Raw genomic sequence first — 19,365 nt, 5'->3', positions numbered from 1 at the left:
ATCTGTTTCAATGCCTTGACTCACTGACTTTCAGTATTTGAGGAATGCTGATATGCAGCCTCACTGACATGCTGTTGCAGCTAAAAATAGATTCCCAAAACTTCTCCCGTATTTCTATGTAAACGTGTTCAATTTGGGTAAATGACACCAAAAAAAAAATACACCACAGCGTTGCTCTTAGAATAACTTTTATTCATCTTTACAAAGACAAAAACTGTGGCACTAAATGACTTTTTGTCCAACTGTATGTAAGCAAACATATAGCAAAGAGGGTAGGAAAAAATAAAAGAACCAATAGTTCAAATGTGCAAGAAAACAATGAATGGCAATTGTGTATTTTGATTTTTTTGTTTTTGTTTTGGCCTATAGTGTGAGAACAGGTTATATTTGGGTTTTTCCAGGCTGAATCACACAGGCAGTTATTTTTCCTTGTCCAAGTCCCCTGGCCAGCCAAGGATGACTTCGACTCATAATGGCATGACCTGTGGTGGTGAGTACAGAGGCTGGAATGAGTGGGCTAATGAGATGTGACATGGGTTACCTCAGTGGACACACGTACGCTTGGATGAGCACACAAGTGGATTTAGTTCTGGAATGATGGCACAGGTGGGGGTGTGGGGGTATCTCACATTTGAAAATAAAGTTATTCCAACAGTCAAACTAGCCATCTTTGGATCTGGTCGTAATTTATGGGTATTTTGAGTAAAGTAATGGTATAGAAATGAATATATTTGGCATTTAATGTCAGTTTGGGTGGCTTTTTTTTAAATAATTCTGGTAATGGTCTAACACAAAACAGGCAGGTATAACATTTTCAAGCCATACACTGCTCTCTAGTGGGGATGTAGAAGAAGGTAGGTTACAGGAGTAGTAGTATAGTATTTAGAAAGTAAAATACATGTATGTTTTTTCTGCATCTGGCTGTTTTTTTTGGTGTGTGTTTGGTTCCTTAAAGAGAGAATTGTAATACTGACAGCTGTATTTTACAGCATTTGACTTATAAAACACCACACTTGGTAAAAAAAATAAAATAAATAAAGCCTGTTATTTTATGGAATCATCTCATAACAAAAGGCAGCGATAATGGCATTGTTTGAGGGAGAAAAAAAACAATTTGGCATCAGTAACAAATGATTAATGTTATTAAATCATTGCGCTATTTGACCAACCAAAGTTCCTAACCAGCTTATTAAAAAAAATGTCCGTTTTGTAGATAAAGGAAACATCAAATCAAATTCCCATGTAAAATTTACGGGTTTTTAAACATCATTATACGGACCTGCCTCATCAGGACCACTCAAGTGACCTCATAATCCCAGCTACTGTGTAACAGTAGGAAATGCTCTTAAATTCTATGCTTTTTATACATTATTATACACTTATCTTATTCAGACATCTTGTCTCGTTGCGCAGTCATCAGTCTTAGCCCTAAAATTCCTCTGTGATATTATTTTTTTTCCCTTAACCTTCCCTAACTGGCAGAGAAAGTACTTGATGAATACTTCAGAACTCAAAGTGTTGGTGTATTTAGATTGGGCTGAGAGACGGGGGAGAGAAGGTTATCCTATATTTCTAGCTGTCATAAAAAAAAAATAAAACTCTCCTCCTGAAGTATGAGCCCCCTTTCGGCCAGGTAACCCAAAACCTGGATCCGGGTAGTCTGTGTGGTATATGTGGAGAGGAACAATGTGGCTCTTTGTGCAAGCTGGGCAGAGAAAACAAGCCGTTTCCCCTGGAAAGAGATCATGTTCAGACTCCATCTGAGAAGACCACACAAGGCTGATCAGTGCCCTGTCTGAAGCAAGGAAGAGGAGGCAGGGGGGGAGTGAGGAAGACGGGGTATAAGCATCAACACGCTTAAAGGGATTGTCCGACGAGACGTTAAATGATGTTGTGTCTCAAACTCTCCTTGGACACGACAAAATACACTACCCTGTGACACTTTTTCTTGTTTTTTTTTTTTTGGTCCGAAACGTGATGGTGTTGTACACCCCTTCCCCATAGCCGTCACATGACCATCTGGTCTTTCTGCTTTGGCACCCTGCTGGTCCACAGGCTTTGCAACACTGGTGGGCTGTGGGGAGCAAGGCAGGAAGGTGTTAGCCCTGGCGCCGTCCACACGAGGGCGGAGGTACTGAATCTGGCACTGCCATTCTGTGTGAACAGGGGTGCTGTTCATGTACTGGAAAAGGGGGGAAAACAGAAAAGGATCAAATGTAAGAAAAGCTTTAAACATACCACATTTATTTATTCACCCATGCTGTATAAACACTTTGAGTCTAGTTGACACTAGCGATAACTTACACAATCAAACCGAGAACATCTGGGCTCTTTTTCCCTCAAACACGCACACACACACACACGTGAATATTTAATACCAACAGGCAGAAAGTCATGTGAAGGCAGTATTCTATACTCCCCATCTCATGGCGTTTTAGTTTCAAAGCTCAGCGAATACTCGAGTGGTGGGTTCAGATTACACAAGCCTATAAAATATCCCAAATAAACGAGAGGAAATTTAGACAGAAAAAGCAACTGTTTCCTGAACCCAAAATGGCCTGGCCGGCTGCCATTTCTGTCAGAGTGAGAGTTATTTTAAAAGACGTTTAGTTGAAAAGACAATGAAGGAGTGATGGTAATGTGTGGCGTTCAAGAGTATAGAGAGGTTGCGAGTTAAAGCCATTCACGTAAGGGCAGCAGCCAGCTCTCGTTTCACACAACGCCGGGTCATAAATCCGTCTGCACGACGCAAGCAGCATGCTGTGATTTCATATGTATCGGTTACTAAGGGAACACTTGAAACCACAACAAATGACAACACACACTTTTAGTGAAAGCAAATCTTTCAATACGTATAATCCTGCCAAAATCATTCATTTCAAACACAACCACTGTCTTTCAATAGACTTTTAAAAAGGCTTTTTAACATTTTCTCATGTTGACTGTTGACCTTTTTTAGGGGACAAGGCATCGGAAAAGCAGAGCAGTTGAAATTAAAAACCATGTCTGAAATATCAGCGGATTAATCTCGGGACATACAGTGAAACGGTAACACGATCTCATTATGGCAAGATACCAATGGACCGATGGTGTTACAGACATTTGGACTACCAACTCAGCGAGTGAAATAAAGAAGGGCCTTTGATAGGTCCAAAGTAAGGAGGCTGTTCTGCTATACTTAACATCTGGTTGGCAACGGACAGCAGTTGTGAATGCAGACAGAGAAGAGAATGATAAGTCAGCCAAGATAAGGTGTCACTATGACGTGCATAATTGAATCATTCTGGTTTTGTCCATATGTTTCATAAAGAGACATTAGAGCTGTATTCCAGCTGTGTCTCAGATTAGTACCTTGTACATTCCATAGACAATAATAGAAGGAAATAGGCTCGAAGTCTCAAATTGACTTCATTGTCACTCCAACTTGTATCTGTAGTCTATTCTTGTCCATTACAAAAAGAAGTTGTGATAGGATTGTGACGGTCAGGTTGTGGAAAGTGATCGCCTTTCAAAGTGACTCTCACTACCCGTGCCCTTCACCTCCTTCCCCTGTTGTAACCTTAGAGCCCCCAAAGAGTGCCAGGTAACCAGGATTCTTTCTATTTGGCGCCATGCTGTTTAGTGACCGTGCACATGTGAAACCTGTGATTCAATTTCTCCTATGGGAGTTTGTGCACAGACTTTCCGGTCTTTGGTTAAATGACATTTGGAATAAGTGGTGGTTTTTAATTCTCAGCATGGCATTCCACATCGGAAATGGTTACCAACCACTTAAGCATTAAGGATTTCTTAAAATATTGGCCTATATACAGTAGTTAGTTCACTTTCTATGTTATTCCTGGAGTACATATTTTTTAATTTAGCCTTCTCATGATTATTTCTTACCTTATTTATTTTGATCACGGATTCGTAGACATCGTCTCTTAAGAGCTGGTTCCATGTCTCCAGCACTGGGCGTATTAGCAGGACTTCTTAAGCTACCTTTGTCCCTGAGTTTGGGCAAGAGCAGTGGGGTGGTGGTGGTGGTGGTGGTCCCACCGGTTTTTGGCGCGGTAGGTAGGGCATAGGCGTGGTCCTCATCTGGCAAGTGTGAGTCGTCTCCCCCTGCATCCCTAACTACTGCTGAAGTTTCTTCTGTCTGGTTAACTTGGCCCTCAACTCGGACGGGGCACACAACTGAGCACTTGTTTTCTTTTATGGATTCTAACTCAGTAAGTGCCTGATCTGCAGGTGGTATTGGTACTTTTTGGGGTATGGTTGAACCCGGACTGGCTATGGATAGTACTGAGGAAATCCCATTTGGACCATGCTTTTGAGATTTTAGGGTAGAAGCCATGGGGTCATATAGGTGCTTGTTTACTGTAGGACTTGTGGGTGTGTGTGAAGGTGAGGTGTGGCCATCCTGGTGTTGGTATATGGGGTCAATGGAAGATGGCCGAGATGTTACTGGAGAGGGGCTAGATCTATTTAGCCCTGATCTGTTACCCTGCATAGAACCTGACTCCACTATCCCCAAAATGTCCACCACTGTCTTTACACTAGGTTCCGGCTTCACTTGGGCTCTCTGGAGAACCCGCTGTATAACTTGTCTTTCCGAGTGCTGTTGTTGTTTATAGTCCGTCAGACATTCTGAGCTCTGTGTAGAGGAGGGTGATGTACTGTAATGTGCTCCGGGTGACATAGGCCCACTGTGGCACATTGATGATGGGGATGAGAATGGCCTCTCTGATTTAACCCAACCTACATCTTTGGAATTGGGTGAATGGAGACCATGAGGCACATTTCCACTTGTTCTAGGTTGTAGCAATTGGCTTTTCCCTTCAGGTATTCCAGGAGAAGGAAACCTTGCAGGTATGGATCTACATCTGTCTATTCCCTCTGGCACAGGTTGAATAACACCATTGTGATTTGGAGTTTCGAGATTTCTTTTAGGAGGGACCGGAATCGGGATTGGAATGGGAACTGGAACAGGAAGGGGAATAACAATGGGGTATGGTACTAGGACTGTGGGGTGGGGCAGGAGGGGGCTAAAAGAAGGAATGCCAAAGTTCATTAAAGGAGGCATTGGCACAGGGCCTCTGGGTAACATAAGTGGAGGAGAGTGCAAACCAGGGTAGTAGTGACGAGGTAGAGGGTGCATTAACCCTGGTGGGTTAATGGAGGAGGACGTGGGAGGATGCCGATGTGGAGAGTGAGCAGGTCTGTGGATGGGGCTAGAAGATGGACCGGAAGGTCTTGGATGGTGGGCATTAGCAAGGGGGCTTCTGAGGCCCTGAGCATGAATAGGAGGTCTAACAAAGGGCATTCGCAACTGAGAAATTGGTGAATGTTCTAGATGATGGCGTGGAAGAGGAGGAGGAGGAATAAGCGTAGGATGAGGAGACACCTCTACAGCAGGAGGATGTGGAAGAGGGTGGATGGGCCTGTCAAGAGTTCTCTGCCCAGTGACAGGATGCTTGGAAGAAGTAGATGATTCTGAAGAAGACATGGAGGAGGATTCCGATGACCCCGGAATTCCTGTAGGGCCTTTAGGTGAAGTGTCTCTTTGCAGTGCTTCCCCTGTATTGCTACCATTATTCCAAGATTCTGGAGTGAGAAGATTTTGCCCGACCAGATTATGATCTGACCTCCCCTCTTGTCCAGCTCGAGCTGGGCTGGGACATGTAAGAGCTGCACGTGCTTCTCTGTAGAACACATCCATCTTGTACTGATTCAGACATTTGGTGCTGCAGAACTGGAGTCGTTCTTCGCCTGATCCAAAATCCAGGTATTCTTTGGTGTGACGGACATGTTTGCACCAATCACAAACCTGCAATACAGGGGAGAGAGACTGTGGAGGGTCACAAAAGAGATTCATCATCAAATGACCTATGTAGGGCTGTTTATTAATTATATTCTTACTCTAACATTGCTGTTTATCTTCATCACCAGTCTGGGTGTGTCTTCTGGATGAGGGTGCTGTGGAGATCTCTCCCCATGGAGGTCCTCATCTCTGGCCTAATTGGTAGAAAACACAAAATATTGGACTAGGAATAGTATTGTATTTTTCACCGTAGACCTAATGTTAGATGTAATTTTCCTTCTTTTTTAATTGTTCTCATAAAAATTGGTTTCAAAAACATATTGTTGAGGAAGTGTATTAGTATAAGTATTAAAAATATTTGACTAGTACCAATTCCTAAGTTGAAATAAGCAGTTAAGCAAGCTCGGGTTCATATTTGTGGTGTATTGACTTGAAGTATTTAGAAAAAAAATACTATGGTGGAATTGATCTTTCGCTTGTAAATCAAAATTGAAAAACAAGCCTGAAATGATCAGCCTCATCATGAATGGCATCAAACCCTAAAGGTCAGTTATGTCAAGGGAAATCACTATGTGGTGAAATGGATCCATTTTTACAACCAACTAGGAAGATAACGCAGTTGATGTATTGTCTTATTAATGCCGCCAGCATTAATAAAGGAATTTGTGTTGATTTGTGTAAGGAGATCTTTTGTGGATCCGAGTGCTTCCCCGACCCAACGACTCGTGTTGAGTTACAACACATGAGGCAGCTGAAGGTAAGGTATGCACTGAAAGTGGACACCTCGCCCCAGGCGTCCTGGCCTTCTCAGACAAGCAGCAACAAGCAAAACGCGCAGCTTTCCTTGCCATGTCTGAAAAAGTAGAAGGTTTGTTGCACCGCCTGCTCAGCCGTTTTTTCCCCAAAACTCTCGTGGAGGATACTATCACATGATGACAACAAGGATGGCGAAATGGGATATGGCTTTAAGTCACACACAACCTCTGGAAATGCTGTATCCCATTGAGGAAAGTGACAAACCATGTTGTGTGAATCCGAGCGGTCACTCATAGTCGTTGTTTTGGTCTTTCCTCAACACCAAAGCTGCTCTAATGGCTTTAACCCTCCATTAAAGAGAAATTGATACTCAGTATCCTGGATGAACTATGACCTCCATCACACTGTGTTTTCCCCAGCACATATTCCTAGTTAGTGAGTTCTAAGGAATACCTTTATAAATGTATGTATGTATCTGGCAATGATAGTCCTATTTTGAACGGATGTGTTATCGAAATGACTTTTGCAATCGAGTTATAATAACATTGCAGTCAGCTGTCTTGCAACAACTTGCATTGATTTGCTCACCTTATTGCGTTTGAAGTAGGCCCGTCTGCAGGCAGCAAAACACTTCTCACTGCAGAAACTCTTGAGCTCTGAACCCATGCATAGAGAGTAGTGCTTGACACCTTCTTTCTGGCACCAAACGCACACTATCTGTACATTCTGTATGTCATCCACTATAGGGGGTGAGAAGAAGCAATTGCAGTCAAAATCTCTTCCCATATTCCAAGATAGGGTCCATGAAGCCCTTAAATATTCTATAGGTGTGAATGTAAACCCATTCTTAATGCAAAATATCAATAAAAACATTATGATTGGCTGTCAATGGGCAAAGGCTTTCCCTAATCTGTCACTTAAAGTTAGCTGGGCTATTGAACCTGTATAAGGATAAGTTTTAATGGGTTAGATTCATCAGTTACCTGCTGATGGCTTTATAAGGGGTACAATGACGGGTGCACTCTTGTGTTCTTTGGTGGTGCTGGAGGAAGTGCTTGTCAATGTAGAGGAAGATGAGGGAACATTAAATGATTCCCGATCGCCACTCTTCATAGCGAGGACCGAGTGACTGACTTTGCTGTCGTGGGTCTTCGGTTTTGGCAAAGAGTTTTCTGAAAAAATAACATAAAATATTTGATTCCATCCAGGAAATCCATCAACATCCACAAAATATATGACTAAGATACCTTTTAACACCGATACATGCTGGCGTCTTTCCCGGTAGTTCCTGATCTCGTTGGCCTCGGTATCTCGTAGATCTACTTTGTCGTAGCCGTACCATCCCAGGAGTTCGTTCATAGTGCTTTCTGCAAAAGTCTACATGGGAGAAGTGACAGATTCAAAATTATTTTTATATGTCTAAAGTAACAGCCACAAATAGGATTTTGTGTATTTCTTGGTTGCGGTGGAACTTTTTATCCCATGCTAAACATAATCAGACCTTCCTAACTCCGAATGAATGAAAAGGATTCTTTTCCCAGTTCCAGCCCTACTGGAGAAATGAATTTCAACACAGTGCAGTTCACTATGACGCTTTTTCCATGATGTATCCATGTTGTTTACTCTTGCTAAATCTGAGACGGAAAGGTTTAAAACCCGACACCAGTGTGAAATCTATGAATCATCCTTTGTTTATCTCATCTAATTGGGAAAAAGCGGGAGAAAAGAAAACTGTTCCCTGCAGATGTGTGGTCCCCCCCCCCCCCCCCCATTTTTTTATCACGACCAGATGAAAAAAAAAAATCTAAACACAAAGGTCTCTCTCTTTATCCACCCACCTCACTCTATGGTGATGGAAGAACCGGATTGGAGGAGAAATCTGATCCAGAATGGGCAGAAATCAGAGCGGGACACCCAACACCATAGCGAGGTCCCACGCTTCTCGGAAATGCCCCAGTTGACTCCCTTCTCCCAGCTTTCCCCCCTCTACCGGCCCTCCACATCCATCCTCCCCATGGTCGCCATCCTCCCCTCCACCCCGACACCTTCAAACCAAGACACCCGACCCTGCACGGCATCTCAGGTTTCAGCCTTTTCCAGCACAGCCAGTCCGCCGTGGTGGCGTTCTAGTACCGACTACACATTCTTTCCTCTCGACGACCTCTGCTCTGTACCGGGGCCCTCAAAGAAAATGGAACTCTCCCTCGACTTGCTCACTTTCTGCTGTTTCAGTTTGAGTGCAAGTAGTGGTATCGTATCCAGCTAAATATGCCCAGCGATGATTAAAGTCAAGTATCTGGTTTCTGCTGGTGCGCTCGGAGATGGACGTGGAGGGAATAAGTCTGAATGTGGTGTTGAAACAGATGTATTACAGAGACAACATTGGGCCGGACCGCGGCACAGTGAGAAATCAGTTCGCCTGCCTTTTTAGATTACTGCTAGTTCAAAATTACAATTCGTGCCTACGTCTAGTTTGGCAGATTTGATTGATTTCAGCCTATGTAGACTTAAAAAAAAAAATTTAATCCCTTTGGGTATGGTTAACCTTAATGTCCTTCTTATGTTTATGGACAATCTGGTATTCATTCAAAACCTGATTTTGCTGCTTTGACATTGACTTTTCAATTGTTCAACAGTATTATGTACATTGTATTTTCACACGTACCTCTATATGTCTGTCAACTTATGGTATGAGTGGATTCAAACTTTGCTCTGCCTTTATATGATCATAACATTGAATCCACTCTTGCAGAGTGACTTGGACACAATATCTGACATTTTTAGTTTCCAAGGTGAATGCAACTTAAGGCAGTGTATCCCAACCTACTTTAGACTTTAAAAATATGTACTTTAACTGACATAAATGGACTTGAATGAATGAATTTATTTGAACCTAATGTTTTAAAGTCTTGGGCTTATAGGAGTCTAAGCTAACAGTTTGTAAGGGAAAAAATGTATACTATATATATCAACATAGACTTTAAATACACCATACTGTATCCCCATGGATGCTAATTGTTCCAATCCAAGGTACAGATGTGTTTTCTTGGACCCTAAAGATATTCTACAAAGTGTTAAAGCCACTTGTCAAGACTATCATTCCAGTGATCGGACACAGCACCCCTGTCGTTCGTCGAAAACAATTTTGTCCACCCACTTCCCACAATGTTGTTTGTGTTTCTTTTTGGCAGTTGAGACAAACATCTGCTTTATAAGAGTGACAGGCCGTATCCTAAACCACAAGGAGAGTTCCGTCCAAAGCCAACAAACCAGGGCCCAACCCTGAGATCCAGCCGGGGCAGGCTTTACATCAAGCGGGGATAGTATTTCGTATGTTTTGATTAAAATTAGGGGAACTTGTAACACTACACCTCCCTTGGATATCAAAACTCCACAGTCCAAACCACTTAAAGAAAAACGAGCACATTTCCTCCCCACGCTAAATGCCAGAATGATCCCCTCCTTCTTGAAAAAAAAAACCTTCGATTTCCCAGGCCAGGCTTGAAGGAGCCTCGGATATCCCTTACCAAGACTCAAATAACCACTGACCAAACCCAAACAAAGCGCACTATCCATGGATACATTTCCATGCAGTAATGTGGGCATTACAGTACCAGGCAATTGCAACCTTTGATAGAAAAAAATGGCAAATATGTCTGCTTTTTTGTCATGTTTTCGACAACCGACATGGATCTGACGAGGGTTATTTGGGGATATTAATGTCCTTCCCTCCTGATCCACCCCCACCCTCCAAATCCAGCGGGGGCAAGGAAGAAGTGACGCACATCTGGATCTCTAGTGGACATAACAGTGTACATGTTGAGGCCACAGCTGGGCTGACACTGCGTCACAAAACACTTTTTTTTTTCATCAGTTAACATCTGCTGCCTTATTAAAACCTGCTGTCTATCTTATATTAGTTGGAAAAGGGCTTAAGAAAAGAAATATATGATATATTGTTCCATCACATTAAATAAACTACATAAAGTTGCATTCAGTTTGTAGTCATGTTGAAATTTATGACTAGGAAGGATTATTATTATATATTTTTTAGATTAGTGACAGAACATCTTCTCACTTTCATCTCCTGGTTAATTTCCCTCTTGACGGGATGCGCTGGTTTCCTGCTGCGTTTACTTTCTGGTGGTCTCCCTTTCTCCATCTCTGGCATACTCCCAGTCTGTGGCGGATCCGATCCGGATCAGATGTGTCAAGCCGTCAGTACCGATGTGGATTACTGATGTGGGCCAGTTTGAAAGCTGTCACTTGCAGTGACAGTGGCTGTCATTCCCGGACGTGCGAGTGCCTAATCTGGGGCTCCATGAGCAAAGAGTCCCCGGGACATGTGTGCGCGCTCCGGGTTGGAGGCTTCACTGGTGAAGCAGCGTTGCTCACTTGGCTTTACCCTCGTCAATTCCTCTCTCTCAGAGGAAGAGAACTTCCGGTTAGAACTCAAAATAAAGTGCCACTGTAAACTGAGTTGTACCCATTTGAGCAATTTAAGGTCAACTCCCATTTCTATACTGAAATTTTCACCTAAATTTCCGTAGTCTTTGATATAATTTTCAGTTTCTGGACAGCATGCATTGAAAGTGGCAAGAAATTAACAATATATTTAAATTGGTACTTTTGTTTGCATATAAGGGGTCTGCAAACTGGTCCTCGTGGGCCACTATGGGTGCAGGTTTTTGTCCCAACTGACCCAACACAAACTGTTTAACCGATGAGGATTCTTGCTGAAAAAAGAAGAATCTTATTGCAATCCACTGATTCTAAGATACCAGATTGGTGGAAAAGTTTCCTCTTATAGGGTGGAATAGTTTGTAGACTCTACAAACATCTGGATTCTCATTGACCAAGGTTAGAGTTAGGGGGGTTACACCAGGGTCACGAGGATCCTGAAACCTTGACCCCAACAATGTCCTTAATACACCATTTAGTTATGTGAAATTTGGAAATCAAAGCACTATATTCCCAAATGCCTTCCATATATTTCACATTGACTTGTTTAATTCTAATACTTTGCTACAGCCAATTCTTTTCCTTTTATTTTGAAAGCTTTACAGCCTGTCCCTGGTCTATAAATCCCGGTTTTGACTCCTTAGGATGGAAGAGGGGAGGCTTCTGATTTGATGTAACCCAACACCTGACCCCCGTTCCCCCCTGCTTCCAAAATCTCACCATATAGATTTCATAAGGAATGCAAAGACTGTGTTTTATCTGAGGACACAGTACAAACACTGTCTCTTGTCCTTAAATAAGGAAGGAGACAAAAAGGCAGCGGTGAGTTAAACGATACCGGGTGATGGTTAAGGGGTATTTGGCATCCTTTTGATTAGAGCATGTCCAGTGTAAAACACATGAAACATCCTACAAGGTCAAGATGCGTAAAAGGTGAGAGTCCATTGAAGTCCTGGTCACCGTGTCTTTCCGCATCAGGAGTATTTGAAGAGAAACATTTGTGCCGTGGTTATTCTGGATGTTAAAGGCCAAGCTGGGAACTTGTGCATATCGTGTTTCCTAGTCGGTGAGGAAAAGATGGGGATGATCGAGTTGCATTCAGTAACATAAACATGAGTGTGAAGAGTGTTGTGTTGCTTTAAGCGAATTATTTTTACCTGCTTATTTTCGCCTACGTGTTCGGAAATAGGCCTTATATTTTCGGGTTCTATTTCAAATGATTAAATAGACATTTTCTATGGATAAAATGTAGTATGTTTTCTAGATTCTTGATAAGTAATAGGGAATTTAAATGGATGAATAGCTGGCTGTGATGCTACTGCAATAGGTTTGAAAGTGACAGTTTTTCTTCCTTAAAAGTTCTCTGGAATTTGTACATTTGACATGCAATACATGTAGACATTGTATACTTTTAAGGGTGATGCTGTTATAGTGGAAAATCTAATGTTGCATAACTGAGCAGGCAAAATAACCCAGATCATTTAAATTCATTGTCATATACTATTCAAACATTGCCTTGGCACGTCTCAAAGTCTAGATATCATTCGCTTATTTGTTTTTACTTTGAACATCACGTGAAGGTAAAACATGTCACTTTAAACCATCGTTTTTACACTTTAACTTTTATCACTGCAACAAAATTCAACATCCTCTCGGAAAAACTGCTGTATACTTTCAAATTCTCACAGTACGGTACTAGAAAGTAAACACAGGATTTATGTTTCAATTGCTCTAAAATTGTACTTAGAAATTAACTTCTGGTGTAATTTTTAGTAAGTGGAGACGAGAGCTTTCTCCGCTGTCTCCACTGTTGCCCAGTTTGCTCTGGTTGGAGGAATCCGGGCAGCACGCTCATGTAAACAGAAATACGAGCCGGTGTGCAGGGTTTAGGTTTCGCCCTCCTCGTAGACCCGCTGATGACACTCGATCCGGCCCTGCTTTGGGAACAGAGGCTTATCTGATGCCTCACAAAAGGGCCCCTCTTTCTCCACATCTCCATAACAGCGCACATCTGGTGCCTCTGCAGGGAACGATGGTCCTTTCGGAGTGAGAAAGAGAGCCAAAGGGGTGGGGGTTAAAGCAGTGAAGCACTATTTCCTCAACCATCCACTTACACAAATGACAGGGGACGTGAGGCTGTCCAAAGGGGGCTAAAGTTTCAGTCCCCTAACATCTGGAATGAGTTAGAGAATGTCCAGGGATATGTGATAGCACTGAGTTTACTTTCTCAATTTGGAGGATCAGATCCTCCAAATTGAGAAAGTAAACTCAGTGCTATCACATATCCCTGGACATTCTCTGGATCCGATCTGGAACATCTTGTGGAGTCTGTCCTCGACATGAACGCCAACATGCTGTAATAAGGCCTGGCTTACAGTAACAAGTTGTGGCCAATAGAGAGCAATGTCGACCAAATGCTGGTGTCTGCTCCAAAGAAATTACCCAACGCTGTCAGTGTGTTTATTTGAATGTGTGGAAATGTGTGTTTTTTCATCATTTTAGGTCTGTAAAGCGTATGATTCAATTATATTTTTAAAAGGATGAATATTACATCAAATAGTTGTGTATAAATTGTTCAAATAAATGTGTATAAAGGTGATTTTAAATCACACGAATAAGGGAACTAGCATATGTACATAGCCTAGTTCTCTAGACATTTCAAGAATTATGATAACTCAATTAAATCAAAAAAAATTGTCTCCAGTAAGGTGATTACAAATGAATAGAATGATGAAAATTGGAATACAAAAAATAAAAACGACTGTATTGTATGTTCTAAGGTTAAAACAAGTTAAACCAAATAAAATGATAATAATCATAGTGTTATATATCATGTGATTTAATGCCCTGAACTCACATCAGTGCAATAATAATAATTGTTATTGTCATTCAACAAGCAAGCATAATATTCTGTTTTTAAGTGTCATTCAGTGGATTTAAAGAAAAATATGCAATGTTTTAGTCGTGGACACTAGATGTCAGTGTCAATATTCTTTTAATGCCTCCATAGCTGAAGCTCAACAAGTTGAAACATTATAGCTTACGATACACAGACCATTGTTCTCTTTCGGCAATGTTATTGAAGCAAATTGATATATTTCAATTGACCATCTCATTTGTTTCATTCGAGCATCTTGGCGGTTACCATGACAACGTAATGATGTTAATCCGGAGGATAATGTGAGCATCGCACCTGATGATTTCTTTATCACTATAATTTTCACCCAGCTGGCTAAATGAATGAAAGAAAATCGTTTATATGCTTAGCTGCCTTCCCATGTTGTGTTAAAACGTATTCCAAAATCAGTTACGTCAATCTATTTGCCTCCAACCGACCGGGTGGGTGACGTCACTGAGGCTGAGCCCCGGTATAAAACGGTGCCTCAGAGACAGCTGACACCATTGGACACACGGGCACTGATCGAAGGACGGGGGAAATTATTTCAACGCCTCACTAAAACAACATCACTGCTTTTTTTCCCCTCCAACAAAGTCCAAAATGTGCAAAATGACCATCGTCCACTTGGGAGTGATTTTCTACACCATCTGTCTATCAGCACAGGTAAACTGCTTATAATACATTATATTCATACACATTACAATATTGTCAGCATGTTTATATTTAGAATACACAATTTAAGAAGATGGTGGATGGTTTTTAACTGTAATTATATAGATTTTATATTGGTAAATGTAGAATGTATGTAGTTGCATTATATATGTTGATTCAATTGAGACTTGATGATATGACACCAACACACCCTGTCTAAAGTTACTCTGGGATTCAAAAGAAACTTGACTCAAGCATGTTTGGCTCTTCTTTTTTCTCCCCCTTGGTGATTGGCTCCTTTATAATTTTCATGCAATTGTCCTGCCCCAGCATCTGGTGTCCTTTTATTTCTTGAATGCTGCCGATTCCTCATAGCAAAGGGTGTGGCAGCTTTGTTTTGGGGCTTTTATCAGTATGCTTTGAATTTTTTTTTGACTTACTCATCAAATTTCAGGGTAATAAACAATTCATCTCATTTAAGTATGTCTTCATCTTACCTCCCCCAATGCAGGTGTTCTCCCAAAACACCACAGGCCCCAGCACAGGGATGAACTACACCTACAACAGCAGCATGCCCACCATGGCCACAGACACCTTCAGCTCTACCAACTCAACCTCCTCTCCCACAGGAGCAGGCCTGTCACTGCACACCTTTGCCATATCATCCTCTACCCTGTTTCCCCTCCTTGTCACGGTGGCCCCTTTCCTGCAGAGCCTCTCTTGAAAGCTCCCCATTTTCAAAGAATCCAAGTGGCCCCACCAACCAGGCTCACAAAATAACATCAGAGTAGCAAATATGGACGTTATAAACCCAAGTTAAGGGTCGTTTTTTTTTTTTTTTGCATGGAATGTCAAAATGAGCCTGATTTGGCCTTTCCATTGCAACATTGCTCTGGGCTACATTTAAATATCAAATGTTAAAATTGGGAACCACTTGCTACATTTTTTTTGGCTTCAACTACATCAGACTATCAATACGACAAATGATTTTTGAGCTCTGAAATCTCAGAGTATAGTATTTAATAACAGTGTGAGCCAAAATGGTTGTTTCCCCTTTAAAGTGGCTCTATATAATGTAAATTGTACAGTCTGTAGGAATTAGTCTGTCTTCTTTTTGGCCTTATTGTTTTATGGAATATAAAGAGTTACCTTACCACTCCTTTAACAGGCCGAACCAGGAAATGACGGACCAGATGGGGACGGTTTTGTCTTAGTTACCCCCTTTACTGTTATTTTGTACAAAAGAACGTGTTGTGTATTGCAGTAGTTTCATTCATGGGTTATGTGTAATAAATTGTTGACAAAAAAACAATTGACTCATTTTTCTGGTCTTTTTGTCAAATAATTATAACTTTTTGTCACCTACAAAGCTATGGAAAAAAACTAATATGCATGCATGCTATCCTTTGGTCAATGTCTTAAAACCATATACATAATCATTAAGCCATAAGTATATTTAAAACTTTTTTTTGGTTTTTAAATGAATAAAATAAAATCCCAGTTGTACCCAAGTTTTCCTTATATAAAGACAATATGCAGGGCTTGGCAAAAATTCTAATATTGTCTTCACATTCCTATATTTAACTCTCCAAACATACAAATAAACAAGATATTTTTTCGCTCATCCTAATAAGAATCAGCAGTATATAAAAAAGGATTGCAGAAGGATTGGATTCCTGATTAGTACTATTTTGTTCTGACTCCCTATCTTAAGATCCATTCCACAAATGATAATAGTCCTTCGTAGTATTGGATCAATCTGAGCCCATATCAAAAAAATGATGGTGTCACAGCTGCCTTTGTGAGTTGTTGAGCTCTCTTGGCTGTCATTAAAGGAGCTGCCAGGCAGTCTAGACTGGCAGCTGGTGGACTATAAGGCCAGAAATGGACTCAACATTCCCAGATAGCACCATTGATCTCATCTGGATCAGAGCCAGAATTCATGCTACACTCGGGATGGCATTCTGGCCATGCATGCAAAGTCTAAGCAAAGTGTCACGTGCCTGTTCTGTTTACATTATTACAACACAAAATGTAAATAAACCTGTTAGCTAAAATATAGACAGACAAGGAGCCAGCTGGTCAAGCTTAGCTCACACTTTTGATGCAAATGTTGCTGTTTTAGTAAGACCAGGAAGTGTACTATAAATAGTAAACAAACCCAAATACTCATTGTTTTTTATCAACCATTGCATATACCGATAAAGTAACTTTTTTGGCCATACAGCTTCTGTAATAATTTTGCAAACAGATAAAATATCTCAGAAACATGTTGGAACAAAGCATATATAAAATTATTGGTACTGGCATGATACAATTCAAAGATGGAGAGATGAATTCAATGAAAAATGCCAATCAAATTTGATGGAAGCCATTCATAAGGCTTGTGTATTTTTTAAAGAAATGAAGAAAAAAAGTCAGATGCGGATGCTGCCATGGCACGCCGAGTAGCGTGCTGCTCGGAAATGCCTCAGTGCCAGTAAAGCCAGCCTCATGACTCATTATCCCGACCTATTGTCTGTCAATCCTCTATGCACTATTCACCTCTGCTCTACACCCCTAGTCTATTAAACAACCCCATTCCAGATCCATCCTATTACAAGTATTAGTTCTGTGGGATTCTATTGAAAAAAATAACAGTTTATTGTCTTCATTATTCGACTATTGTGGCAACTTCAAGTGATCTTGCAGTTTTCCTGTTAAAGTAAAAAATTCATTGGTTCTCGTCTTGATTCCTGGTATTTTTGTATATATAGGGTTCTAAAATCATAATAATAAGATTAGGCTTTCAGCGTGATTTTTAAATATGTTTTAAGGACAAAGACTTGCAATGAAATGCAATGGAATATAATTGGTGATGTAATTATTTGGGGTCAACAGTTTGAAAAATACTATTATGGACCTTTCAAAATGTATTGCTTTATGACCACAAAGTAATAACAAAGCGAGCAGTATTCATTTAAAAAACATTAACTGAAGTAGGAAGTGAACCTCATGTTGTGGTTTGAAAAATTCTACCTCAGTTAGACTTGACCACTACAGTTTCAACTACATAAATCCCTTTACGTGTATTCCAGCATATGAAGACATTTTCAGTTTCAAAAGATGTGAATCTCCCTTGCAAGTTCTGCTTTTCTTGCCTCACTGACTAACATTTGACATTATATGATCATCGACCAGGGTGACTAACATACAGTCATCACCCCCAAAAAAACCTTTAATCATTGAGTGCCGTTATGAATTATTCAGGCTGTTGCCAAGGAATCCAACTAAGTGTCCTGTGTATGTCCAAACATAAACTTTAGTCCCCATATATACATACCAAAATGCCATAAGAATGCCAGGGGACCATAACAATGTGTATAATAACAACAACATACCTATGATCTCATAGGCTATGGTAATTTTATTTCTTACAATTTGGGCTATATTCACCTAACATTTTCAGTTAAAATTACCTTTTTAGTTCATATAATATAGGTAACTTCATGTAGTCCAAATTCAAGATGATTCATACATTGAATTTGCGGTATTCAGGCGCTAGACTTTAGATACAAGTTTGCTCGTGAGTTTTGTGAATAATTCAGGCCTCAGTGTCACATGTCTAAGGTGACTCATAATTCCCAAATGTAAAGATAAGTGTCTAATTTCCAAAAGGGAAAACCCATTTAAATCTATACTCAATAGACACAAATGATTTCAAATGCCTTATGGCGCCTACAGTAGGACTGTGGTTATTTACACACATTTAAATCCTGGCAAACCAAATAATTTGCACAGTTACAAGGCCAGCATTGTAGGTAAACATAACACTACACACTTTAACTCTATAGTTTTTTCTCTGACATACTTATCATCATTACCCAAAATTACCCGTTAAAATATAATTTTACTTTACAACAAAATGTCATATGTACTTTGGATTCACATGATGAGCACAAATAAATTGTTGTGACACACCACAAACCAAATTGTGGACCATTTCCCGTTTTTTGTCAAAGATCATTTCCGCCCATTTACGTATTTCCTTGTTGTTGTTTTTTTTAACTAAAATTGTTCCAAATTAGCCCATTGCTATTTTTTTTACTGAAATTAATTGCCACTTTATGTCCTACAAATGAGAGTTTTCACATGAACTGTATAGTATATATAATTTTTGCAGAGGGAGTTTCATGATCACTTGGTTACAAAACTAGAGGTGAGGATTGAATAACAGCGTTGCCTAAGGACAGTTACTTGAAAGGTCTTTCCTGCCAGATGGCCACTTGTCCATTTTTTTCTTCTATTGTGGACCAATCGAGGCTTCACGTTGCTGTATCAACAGAGAGCTTAAGCGGATGACATACAATAAGATCTTTAGTTGCTTTCACTTATCATAAGGAGCTTGACAAAAATAATGCAATCAGTTTTTCTCATTTACCAGCCTCTGTTGCGGTGGTTCTAATTTGGGTTGCCATGGGAACCCAACCAAGCAAAGGCAAATGCACCGCATGGAAAATACTCCTTGTTAAGGCAGTGTGAATTGTATTCTTTTTATGAGAATGCTAAGGCACATTAACCTCTTTCTCTGATAGATAGAAGAAGTATGTTTAATATATATTTACTTTACTTGATGATAATTTTGTTCGGTCTGGTTGACACAGACATTTAACATGAGCCTAGAAAGCTGACATGATTTCATAAGGAAATCAAGTTGGAGCCCAGATTTAGAGCACCCATATCCCTCTTGCTGTCCATAGCAACTAAAACTAAGGATCCGTAGAGAGTAACTACAAAACTAGAACACCCTCTGGCC

The 19,365-nt window shown here is 40.5% G+C and overlaps 1 protein-coding gene and 1 long non-coding RNA gene across 4 annotated transcripts; one reads left to right on the top strand and one right to left on the bottom strand.

The window, feature by feature from the left end:
- Nucleotides 1–183: 183 nt before the first annotated feature.
- On the bottom strand, nt 184–10,956 carry LOC144192465 (sine oculis-binding protein homolog). 3 transcript variants are annotated; one of them, XM_077711564.1, is made up of 7 exons: nt 10,638–10,956; nt 7,807–7,936; nt 7,543–7,731; nt 7,148–7,299; nt 5,902–5,997; nt 3,886–5,830; nt 184–2,182 (listed from the first exon to the last, which is right to left on the bottom strand). In XM_077711564.1, the coding sequence occupies exons 1-6, from the start codon at nt 10,728–10,730 to the stop codon at nt 3,887–3,889; spliced, it is 2,604 nt and encodes an 867-aa protein (XP_077567690.1). In that variant the 5' UTR covers nt 10,731–10,956; the 3' UTR covers nt 184–2,182; nt 3,886. The 3 variants fall into 3 exon arrangements, with proteins under 3 accessions (XP_077567690.1, XP_077567692.1, XP_077567691.1); XM_077711566.1 differs by having other exon boundaries at nt 3,886–5,809; XM_077711565.1 differs by having other exon boundaries at nt 5,908–5,997.
- A 3,452-nt stretch (nt 10,957–14,408) lies between these two features.
- On the top strand, nt 14,409–15,882 carry LOC144192430 (uncharacterized). The gene is made up of 2 exons (XR_013325119.1): nt 14,409–14,582; nt 15,082–15,882. It is a non-coding gene; the product is annotated as an uncharacterized LOC144192430 (long non-coding RNA).
- The last annotated feature ends 3,483 nt before the right edge of the window (nt 15,883–19,365 follow it).

This window comes from Stigmatopora nigra, unplaced genomic scaffold (genome assembly GCF_051989575.1).
Source record: "Stigmatopora nigra isolate UIUO_SnigA unplaced genomic scaffold, RoL_Snig_1.1 HiC_scaffold_26, whole genome shotgun sequence".
In the NCBI taxonomy this organism is placed as follows: Eukaryota; Metazoa; Chordata; class Actinopteri; order Syngnathiformes; family Syngnathidae; genus Stigmatopora; species Stigmatopora nigra.
This window is presented reverse-complemented; position numbering and strand designations above follow the sequence as displayed.

Bases quoted from the DNA above. Each gene is read 5' to 3' on its own strand.
- LOC144192465 (XM_077711564.1), bottom strand. From the start codon at position 10,730: ATGCCAGAGATGGAGAAAGGGAGACCACCAGAAAGTAAACGCAGCAGG. The intron at 7,732-7,806 runs GTATCTTAGTCA...TTATTTTTTCAG, and splicing joins GCATGTATCGGTGTTAAAAG to AAAACTCTTTGCCAAAACCG. The intron at 5,998-7,147 runs GTGAGCAAATCA...TCTACCAATTAG, and splicing joins CCTACTTCAAACGCAATAAG to GCCAGAGATGAGGACCTCCA.